Below are 11649 nucleotides of genomic sequence, written 5' to 3'. Positions count from 1 at the left end.
AAAGTTCTTTCCAAAGATGCTAAGAACAAGTTAGCTCATTTTCTTGTATAATTTACGGAAATGTCTGCAGTAATGTGTAAGACTTAGAGGTTATCTTGTAGACCCTTGTGATAATATTGCAAAGGCCTATTCTCCCCAGTAAAAAAATTCTACCTCAGAAGGTAAAGGAATTTCCCATCATCCCTGAGAAAAAAAAGCATACGTATTTTTATTAGTTAAGAGAAGCCACTATAAACAAACTACCTATTTCTAGAGCATTCTCAGAATTTATATGGTACTCTCAAAGACTTTCTCAAATTAATATATTTAGTAGTTTGAGTAGTTGCATTGTTGCAAAGTCTTTAAGTTGAATTCACTATACAGCTGAACATTTTCTTATTGAAATTTGAAAACATTCTGAGAGGATGTTTATGGGACTTGAAACTCTGGGGAAATAAGGAAAGAAACAAAGAATGAGAAAGCCTTAGTGGAGAAAGTAAAGAGGCTAAGGCCATCTTTATGCATTTGTCTTTTTTCTCATTAAGCCGGTAACTCTGGCTATCCATATGTGAATACTCTCTTCTATTAATATACACCAGATGCCGAAAAAGAAAATGTATAAAGTCCCAAGCTAATTTAAGAGTTTTAAGAAAATGACAGAAAACACTTTGCCTTCTTAATCAAGGAGTGCTATAATATAATTTCAATGCATCGTAATATAATTCATTTAATCCTAAAGCAATTGTGCAATAAGCAAAATACAAGAAAGGGGAGGAAAATAGGGTTAACTTTCCTAAAGGGGCCAGAAGGTAAGATCTGTGCAGCACAGCAATTAACCTTCACATTCTGGAGTCTTGTTTGAAGCCCATCAAAAATTCAGATGAAAGGAAATCACAAGTGTCACCAACAAAAGGAATGTTGATTAGAATCAAAAACGTTCCCTAGTGCTGGCTTCTCTGATGGGATTTTGGAATCTTCCTGGCACAGTTTGGTTAAGCCAACTCTCACTGATGGCTCCATTAGAGAGGAAGAATGCCCCAGTCAGTGCTGCTTAAAAAACACAGAACACTGGGAAGGAAAACACAAAATGCAAGAACCTACTGTTCCCTAACATCTATGGCTTAGCACCCAGAGAAAGCCTTTGCCCCCAACAGAGACTTTCTACACAGGGCTAAGCTTCATTAGACGAGGCGGACCTTTCATTTTCAGGACACATCGTTTCTTGCAACGTCTTTAGGGGCAGAAGTTCCACTGGATTCTACTGTGGATTCTAATACACATCCCCGTGGGCTCAGCTTCCTGAAAACATATGCGTGCTGGGTTCTAGGTTCTCCTGATCAGTGACTGGAATCACTAGCTCACAGCCACCAGAATCGCACATACACTATTAGCATGATGAAGAACACAGCAACTGCTGCAAGTTTGGCGTAAGTGGAACGCATGTTCAAGTACTTCGCATCCTGGCGGTATTTCTTGGACAGACTGGACAAATTGTTAGCCTTGGAATCCAATGCTGTCAAAGAGGAAAAAAAGAAAACACTAATTAGTCTAGGGAAGTATTTTATTAAAAGTAACACATACAAATAGTCAAAATGAGTGCCGTTCTATCAAAGAGGCAGTTAATCCTTGAGCACAGTTTAAGTAGAGGCACACTAGTTACCCAGTGGTTAAATGCTCTGCTGCTAATCAAAGGTTGGTGATTTGAATCCAGCCCATCAGTCTCTGTAGGCGAAAGACGTGGCCATCCGCCTTCTGTCTCAGAAACTGTACAGTTGGAAGGGGCAAGGTAGTGGGTTTTGTTGTTTTTATTTTAGAAAACGTTTTCTTTTTCTTCCCCCAAGAAGTATACTACTTCCTCCTTCCTGGCTCATTATCAATATTAAACCTCAGAAAGTGGCTGTTTCGTGTTGGGACCTCGGCACTAAGTTGTATCAGGTATGATCTGACAATTCTGACAACTCTCTTCTTGCAAACTGCTTACAATCCATCTGATATTTCCCTCTGCCTTTGAGGGCTCCTTACTTGCATTTAAGCACTTGCTTCAAGTGCGCTGAACAAAGGCAAGCAAAGCAGAGGAGGAGAGCAATGCTCAAGAATGGCATCGAACTTGAAAAATCCAACCCAACAATTATTAATCTTGAGTTGTCCTTTTTAAGTGTAAGGTTACATACTGATGAGCTCATGATCCTGAAGCACAGTAAAATCTACATTTAAAACATATCAGCCCAAATTATGTTCAAATTCTTGAGGCTGTAGAGTCAGATGGGTGGGAGCACAGATTCTGGTGTCAGACACTCTGGTTCAAATATCACCTACAGCAACCATGTGATCTCCTCAGTCATTAACCTCCCTACAACTCAGCTGCTCATCGATAAAACGGGGATCGTAACAAACTATACCTTAGGAGTGTGTAGTACACAGATGTATAAGAGTGCATGTAAAGTGAGTTCAATGTCCACAAATATTAAGTATACACTGGATAAATGTTGGCTGATATTAGTAAAATATCAATTGCTATCATTTTCACAATCTTTTAGTAATTTAAGTAATAGTTTCTCATATGTTGAAAAATGATACTCCATACAAGACTCAGGTAGCCAGAAAATTCAATTAACCAACCAGATGCTAAGCACTAGGCTAACCCTCAATGGTGACCTTTACCAAATTTCTAAGAATATCCATGTAATAGACAACTATGAAACTAAAGTTATCATAAATAGTCTTTAAACAGATATAGGAAGGTTATACTTTAATTAAGTTATATTAGAAGATGTTAGAAAACCTATTATTTAATAACAAGCTTTTAAAGCCTTTTCTGCAGTTTTTTTTCCCCCTGCAAAAACATTTATTTAAAGCCATCTTTTTATAATTGTTAACTAAACTTTAAGGGAAACTAAATCAGATTAAATACAGTTTGTTTTAAAAAAAAGTATTGTGAAACTCACTGCCATTTAGTTGATTCTGACTGATAGGGCATAGAACTGCTCCGTAGGGTTTCTGAGACAGTCTATCTTTATAGAAGCACACCTCCTTAGCTTGCCCCCATGAATTGACTGGTGGGCTACCTCCAGAGAGCTTTTGGTTAGTAGCCTAATGCTTAATACACTGTGCCACCAGAGTCCCTAATTGTTGTAAACACACACAACATTTTCCAATATGAGTTTTTCATCACATACTAGTAGTGTACAATTAGTAACATTAATTATATTAAGCTATATAACTATCACCGTTATCTGTTACTGAATTTTCCATCATAAATACAGGAATGTTTTAAAAAAACATCTGTACTCATGTATAAGCCGAGTTTTTCAATATATTTTTAATACAGTTTTTGTGGTAAAATTAGGTGCCTCGGCTGATATTCGGGTCGGCTTATACTCGAGTATATGCATAAGAAAAATTCTGTTTGACACAAATGGATTATGATCAAACTTCTTACCTCTTTAAATTTTTAAAAATGATTTTGCAAGCTGAATTTATTTATTCTTCCTTAGAGAATGCTTCCCTCTCAAATATTTGGAGCTGCTTAATAAAAGCTTGGTTTTGATTGGGAAGTATGTTATTAACATCACAGGCATGGCAGTCACTTCTAAACTTGCAACTGGCCTTATGAGTAAGCAATACACCTAGTCACACAAGGAAACAGGTAAGGGTCGAGAAATACTGAAGTAATGCTGTAAGGAATCTTTCTAGCCAGCCTCCCAGAATGCATTCCCTAACGGTCAATGATGTGTCATGACTGTGTTCCCGGCTCTGTCCACAGTGCCTAGAACAGAATGTCTGCTAAGTCCCAAGTCAGTTCTCAGCAAAGCTTGCAGGAATCTGAATCTGCTGAGCATAGCTGGCAGAGGAGCGACTATTACACCACAGAAAGTAAGTGACTGCTAAGATGATTCTTTTACACAGAATATTTTTAAGCACATAAAACCATAAACACACAGATACTTCTTAGAGAAGTCAGTTAGCAAATATGTGTGCTATAGGCACCTTGGGAAGTGTTAGATTATGGCTAATAGCATAAAGGTAAAAGCTTGAAGCTCATAAAAATGAAAACTCCATTTACTAATTAACTTTGTAGTAAGGCTGAATTCAAGAAATACTCTTTATGGCATTGATTGGTGCCCATATATAAAACATGTACAATAGGAAACTTGTACATGTAGAAAGTTTACATGTACAAAACATGTATAAAACAAGTACAATATACTACCTTTAAAGAACCTGCATAAGTACAAAGTTTACATGTACAAAACATGTACAATATACTACCTTTAAAGAACCTGCATAAGTACAAAGTTTACATGTACAAAACATGTACAATATACTACCTTTAAAGAACCCGCATAACTGCATTAAATAGGTAAAACACCCAAATATACGTGCATATGTGTGTGTGTGTGTGTGTATATACACATGTATTATATATACACACACGATTAAGTGCTGAAAAACATTATGAGCTAAGTGCTAGAAGAGCGTAAAGGACAGAAGAGATTGAGGAAAACCAGGCTGTAAGGAGCACGGAATGTTTCTTGGAGGAGGCGGTTCTTGCCCAGCTTAAGGTGAGAACAGATCAGCAAGGATAGTGAGACAGCTGATCTGGCTGAGAAAGAATGCTTATGAAATCACAAGAGCACATCAACCACAGACACGCAATTACAACGAGTGACTAAATAAAAGTTCAGACCAGGCTGAACTATACTCCTGTAGTAACAGATTTTACAAGTTTTCAGCAAACAAATGGCCCTATGAAAATGGCTTTTGACCAAGATTCATCAGGTAAAAATAAAGTCTCATCAAAACGGTATTCAGAAAATCTCTCGAAGAAGTCTTTGACTACTTCCTCATTCTTTCTACTTTCCCTAACCTGTACAAGTGTTCTGTACCTAATTAGCTATATTTTTGTAACTGCCTTGTAAACAGTGACTGCTTCTGTTTTGTAAGACTCCTTTACACTGCCCAAGTCACCAAAACAAATCATACAATTTTAATGTCATGTTTACAAGACCTGAATGCTCAACCGTACTAGACACTCATATCACAAGGTACCCTCAGAAATGAGTCCTATTTGTATCACGGAATCCGAACCCCTTCTTTCTGAGATTCGCGCAGTGCCTTTAGATACCTGAGAGTGCTTCTCCCCGCTGTAGCACTTCCTCAATATTGGCCACCATGATCCTCTGCACGTCTTGCAATTCAGTGTTGATAGAGCCCAGGTTTCTCCGAGCACGGCTGTCAATGTAGTTTTTTTTGGTTTTTTGGATGTAGGTATCTGGAATGAAGAAGAAAATGTCCCCTAATGCCTTTCATGCTTATCAACGTACTGGAGGAAGGAACTGCAAGTTCAGGGTTTGGTTCTGCTGTGTCCATGATTGACCAAGCTCTTTGGGGACTATTAAAATTTTGGCTTTAATTTCTTCATTTGTATAGAATGTTAACAAGAAACTAGGTGCTTTGCACCCCCTCTGACCTAAAAGTATCTGTGCCTTCAAAAACGTAAGACATATTATAGCAATGCAGAAATATTCATGAAAGAGTTTTATTACATAATCCTATATAGTCCCTGAAGGCAGGATGCTGGCACCAACACAGCAACTTTACAGTTTAACCTAGTAAGAAGTACATAATCAGTAAAATATTAAAAAACATTTGTCACAAAGTTTTTCCTTTCATACACATCTCAACATCACCCATTCTTACACTTCAAGTAAAGCCAACAGGAGTTAAGTGGTCTCCCAAAACACCTCTATAAAAGGGCATTTACCTCTAGCTTTAGCCCTATATGTGTATGAGGCTGTACACTCAAAACTCTAAGAAAAGTGACTTATTACTAAAGATCATGTTTTCAACGTGTGACAAAATCTTAAATTCATTTCCATCTTTAAAGGTCCTCTCCACCCTTCTGAGCCTGCTGTCTGGCCTTCCAGGTTCCTTTAGGGTCTCGGGAAACAGAGAACTCCACAAGTGTGGAAGAAGGAGGTAGAGAATAAGCAAGGTATTTATTACTCTGGTTTCTCCTTGAGAAGTCACCTTGGGCTGAAGTATCCCTCTATCAGGATTACTGTTCTTCTCAGGGTTGGCCTACTGTATATATTTTCTCTTTCCCAATCCCCAAAATGCTGCCTCCCCTTCCCTCTGAGGCCTAAGGATGGCAATGACCACCAGTTTATTGGTCCTAGGTACACTGTAGTGCCCTTATAATCATTGTGTGTTCATAGTTCCTTAACTAACCTATTTCCTTTGTGTCATAACTGCACCAAGCCTTTTCTTCCTTGGATTTACTGGCATGTTATTTTTGTATCTAAAAATAAATTTTGAAAAAGCAGACAGCATATAAATTAATACTTAGGAGAGAATCTGCGGTTACAGAGCACTGGGCTTTCTTTAGCTAGATTTTCCCTATTTCAAAAACACAAAATGACCCTCTAATCTAGCAAGCTGGATAATACTTCTGAATTCTAAGAGTGCACAAGCTTATTTTTTAATGAAAAATTCCAGTGATGTAGCCTGATCCTACTTGTACTCACTTCCTAAACAGAGGATTCCGTTGGATCTGCTGCCACTTTACCTGGTCTGATTGGTGATGGGTCTAAGATTCTAAAACATGGACATTCATGCTCAGTCAGTATTTCTGCATACAGTATATATTTCTCTCCCATATCATATATCTTCTAGCACTTTTTCTTTTTGTAAATGAGAGAATCATATGCTAATAAAAAACTAAAACACTATTCTGCTTCAAATTTCTAAACTCTTAAATTCTGCTCTCCATAAAATGACCCATCTTGTGAATAAGTGTGAGTGTGTATGTGTGAAACGTGTATACAGAGGCTGGGGGCAAAAAATAACAGCAATTAAATGCCAATCAAATAGATTTTTAGACACATAGCCTTGCTACACATAATTCTACTGCAGAATCAAATCAAACGACAACAAAGGGCAGCGAATTCTAAGGGGAAAGATCTTTAAGAACTAAAAGGAAACCCTCATTTATTCAAAAGGACATAAAGGGCTGGAACGAGCGAGTGAGTCTGAAACATCAGTAGGTAGCCCACACTAAAAATGTTATCAGCGTAACAAATTACAAATACGTAGTTTGATCCCGTGCTAAAGCAGTGGAGAGTAGAAACTTACCAAACTCGATAAAAGAGTAAGGTCTAGACACAGTAGGCACCTTCTTTCCATGCTGTTCATCAAACTCTGAGTGCAAGTCTTCAAGGTAGGCAAAAGCCAACTTCTTAGGGAAGGCAGCTTCACATAAAACCAAGTAGCACACACCCTGTTCAATAATGTAGCTGGAGACAAAAAAAAAAAAAAGCAAGAGAGTTATTTTTAGTTGTTTTAGCGCCTCCAACAGTCTGAAGCTGATACTCACTACAAACTTGTGAAAACATCAAGTTTAAGTCTTTTGAGGCTGGATACATCAGAAAATTTTCAAATCACAATCCTTACAGTCAGGAGCAAGCATCTTTCATTTCATATTGTAAAAGGAGTATTTAGGCATGCTTATTATACTTGTTTATTCCTTTACGTAACTCTAAAATATTTTAGTACCTAAGACTATTTCTTGAAAAATCTGAATTATAACTCTACCTATCCTTTATGACTGTGTAGATGGCTGGCTAACACACACATCTAAACCCCTTTTAATCATTCATAAAGAAAATCAGTGGATATTGTTATAGATTGAATGTGTGTGTTCCTCCTCCCGCCCCCATCTCCCAAGATAAGTGGAAGTTCTAACTCATGGTACCTGTGAACCTGACCTGGCTGGGAAGATATTATCAGTTAATATGAAGTCATGTTGGAGGAGTTGGGTCCTAATCTTATCTGAGTGTGTCTTAGAGAAGAAAACAGAAACAGAGCATTACACAGAAGGAGACGTGTGACTGCAGAGGCTACTGAAAATCAAGGATTGCTAGGTCCCATTAGAAGTTCTAAGAGAGGCATAGATCAGAGTCACTCTCAAGAGCCTTCAACAGGAGTCAACACAGCCAATACTCGGATTTGGGCTTCTAGTCTGGAAAACGGACACAATAAACTTCTATTCTGTGAGCTACCCACTCTATGGTATTTTAATTCAAGGAAACGAAATCATCCCTAAAAGTCGAAGGTTAATGTCACAATGTATTTATTTACCTGGTATAGAAAACAATGACCTCAGGATTGATCACACTGTCTAATTTCCAAGGTAAGCGTACTTTGTATTAGCTGTAAACATTTCAGATCAGCGCAGACCTCCTACGTTTGACAGTGAGCTCCACGGCACCCAGGAAGGAGTTAAGACTGTATGTATGCCTCTCTACAGTGGCTCCTGAAGCAGCCATAAGGCTCCACGGATGGTTTAAAGACTACTGTATTCTATGATCTATCTGACCTTTACAAAAAAGCACTGCTACCTGAGCTCCTTGCCGTCAATCTAGAACACCTCCTAACATCACCTTATGTTCTATTCCTGAAAAAGGATATCTGATCACTGTTTCAAAATTCTACTCACTGCCACCAAAGCGATGCAGGCTCATAGTGACCCTATTGGACAGGGTAAAATTGCTCCTGAAAGTGCCCAAGACTGCAAGTGTTTACAGGAGTAGAGGACCCATCTTTCTCCCAAGGAGTAGCTAGTGGTTTCTAACTGCTGACCTTGCGAATTGAAACCCAACACATAACCACTAGGCCACCAGGGGTCCCTTTTCCAAATTCTAACTTGTTCCTTAATATCTGTAAAACAAAATCACAGTCCTTGATACAATATCTGTAGCTTTTTCATGTGTAGACTACATTCTATCACATCTATCAAATGACATGCTGTTCTCCAATAAGCAAGGTTCTTTTATGTCTCCAAGGACTTCTAAGTATGTTGTTTCTTTCTAATTGCAATGCTCCTTCATATACGTGAAAAATCCTATTTTCAAATGTCAACTGTACTGTAATTTCTTCTGTAAAACTTTTCTGTATGCTTTCTTTATGCCCTTTCCTTAAACTTACCACCCACAGATGTAAATGTAATGCTCCCATTTGTAGACTCCCAAAGTATTTCACTCATATCTTAATTTTAGCAATTTTTGCCCTGTGTTACTATAGTATACTTATGTGTCCCTCTCTGTAAACAAGAGAATAAATTCACTAAAAACTATGGACATTAAAAGCAGGGTTTATACAAGATCTGGTAAAGAATAAACCTTTGATAAATAGCTCCCAGATAGAAATAAGAGATGGAACGAGGCTAAGAAGATCCTAAATAAAGCAGGTAAGAGAAAAACTCTTTCTCAATTCCATGAGAACTTTCCTTGAGCCTTTGTTCCCTAATCTATGTTGGAGATATGGATATTATATAATGAAGCACCTATAATATTTTGGGCAGGAGAAAGACTGGGTCTAATATTGCCACAAAGAGTTATAATCTTGGAAACTCACCAGGGCAGTTCTACCTTACCCTATAGAGTCATCGTGAGTCAGCACTGACTCGATGGCAGTGAGAGAGAGAGAATATTTGGGGGCAAATCTGCTGTAAAAGGCTTCTTTAAACTGTTAACAAGCAAAAATTTTACTTTGAGGGCTGATGACTGACCCAAACCATGGTATTTTCGATTGTCTCATGTGTTTGCAGACGCCCAACAATGTAATAAGGAAGACTGAAGAGCCGAGGAAGCAGAATTGCACTGTTGGTACAGAACCCTGAAAATCCCACTGACTGCCAGGAGGATGCACAAGTCGGTCTTAGAAAAAGTATATGCAGAATGCTCCTTAGAACAAGGATGGTGAAACTTCATCTCACGTACTTTGGACATGTTATCAGGAGAATCCATCCCTAGAAAAGGAGAGCATGCTGGGTAAACAGAGGGGCCGTGCAAAAGAGAATGACCCTCAACGAGACAACTGGCACAGTGGCTGCAACGATGGGCTCAACCACAGCAGCAAGTGTGAAGACGGCGCAGGACCGGGTAGTGCACGCAGATAGGGTGGTTACAAAGTGGAACAGACCCACCGGCACCCAACGACATTTCAGAAAGGTTAGCAAGGATGCTCATCTACATGTATCTGGCCCCAAGATGTTTCTAAAACATAAGTTACCCGTTATAACCCGAGGTGTCCAACATTCATTAGACATGTTCATGTATGACTTCAGTTTGATAGAATTACAAGCAGGGGAGTTACTTACTGATAAGGCTATATTCTTAAAGTTACCTTTACTAAAGAAAAATAAAACACTACTATCATTCCAGTCAGATACTCCTTATATTACTGTATTTCATATCTAAATGAACACAGAGAAATCAGGATCGTACTTACTGAAAAGTCATGGCTCCGGCTTCCAAGGTGCATCTGGTAGGGGACTGTTCATTCAACTTTCGAAAGAGTTGTTTAGCTTGACTCTGGTACTGCTGAAGGTCCCGGCCAGACTGAAAGAAGACAACTTATTTTAAGGATTTTCCAACAAAGCATAGCTGTATCAACTAGTAAGAAGTACAATAATATTATGAAGACACTATGTGAACAAGTTTTCCCCATTTATAGCTTAACAGGATCATTTTGAAATATTTTAAGACTCATTAAAAAATATTAAACAACTTACTTTCAGAGCAAAAGAGGAAGACTTAGCCCATTGTTCAAGAAAATGTTGTTAGTTGTTTGTTAACATGCTAAACGGTACACCCCAACTGCACTGAACGCTCTGCCACCTTTCAATCCAGGGCTCCTTTCTCTACCTCAGTTCCCTTGCAGATACGAGCACACACAAGCACAGCCTGCACGGGACTGGGGGAAATCTTGGGATTAACACACAGATGAATCTCATTTTTATGCCGGACAAACAGAATCTCCTACAAAGTAGTACAATATTGGGCATTTACACAAAACTGTGTGCAGCCATGATTGAAAATTGTTGTGAATCTTATAACTGTAACGAAGTAAAAACAAGAGGAGAAAGATTGAAAGTCAAATATTCTTCCCTGCATAAATCTATGTGGTGACTGAGATTAGTTAGAAAGAGCTTAGGTAACAGCAAACCTGAACACTGAGAAATAACTGTATACTCTATTGGACGCTTCAGTTTTGATCAATGAATAATAGGAATTCAGGAAATAAGGGACCTAAAATATTATCAAATTAAGTTAGTTCTTAAGCAGATACGTGCAAAATAACATTCAGATAATAGGATTAAAAGTAATATCCATCTAAGTCATTCTAAGTGGTTTTAAAATTTAACCTTTTCTTTTTTTTGTTTACTACGAGAACATTTATTGCACAACTACATGTTGAAATCCTCAAGATGAACTTGAGGCGGCAACAGCTGCCCTCTCGGGTGTAGGAGTTGTCCCTTCACGGAACCCATGCCTGAATCTGCGGCATACAACGTTTAGTGTCTCATTTGACCAGTACCGGTGGTATTTCTCTTTTAGCCTCGGCACTCGTTATACTTTCTCTTGTGCTTGGCTGGGCAGCCACACGTGCCACGGGCGACTTCTGGAGGTGGTAGGTCTTGGAGCCCCGCGGCGGCACAAGGTGTGCGTCTTATTGCGACGCTTTCCCAAGGATGGCGTTCCCTTCGTCATCTCGCTTCTGCGGCCCCGACCAAAGAGGCCAGAAGAGAACTAAACTTTACTTAAAAAAAAAATCACTTTATTGGGGGCTCTTACAGCTCTTATCACAATCCATACATACATCAGTGTC

At 38.6% G+C, this 11649-nt stretch overlaps 1 protein-coding gene across 1 annotated transcript in view; it reads right to left on the bottom strand.

The window, feature by feature from the left end:
* Positions 1-646: 646 nt before the first annotated feature.
* SEC22B (SEC22 homolog B, vesicle trafficking protein) overlaps positions 647-11649 on the bottom strand; it is a 30055-nt gene continuing 19052 nt past the window's right edge. The window contains exons 2-5 of the mRNA XM_004717259.2: positions 10270-10379; positions 7114-7274; positions 5105-5251; positions 647-1492 (exon numbers count right to left, since the gene is read on the bottom strand). Of these exons, the coding sequence (XP_004717316.1) occupies positions 1338-1492; positions 5105-5251; positions 7114-7274; positions 10270-10379 (573 nt within the window). The 3' untranslated portion in view covers positions 647-1337. The remainder of the gene's footprint in view (positions 1493-5104; positions 5252-7113; positions 7275-10269; positions 10380-11649) is intronic.

This window comes from Echinops telfairi, unplaced genomic scaffold (assembly GCF_000313985.2).
Source record: "Echinops telfairi isolate 266 unplaced genomic scaffold, ASM31398v2 ScPeMD7_7466;HRSCAF=8504, whole genome shotgun sequence".
Classification (NCBI taxonomy): domain Eukaryota; kingdom Metazoa; phylum Chordata; class Mammalia; order Afrosoricida; family Tenrecidae; genus Echinops; species Echinops telfairi.
Note: the sequence above shows the minus strand (reverse complement) of the source record. Positions and strands in the feature narration are given on the sequence as shown.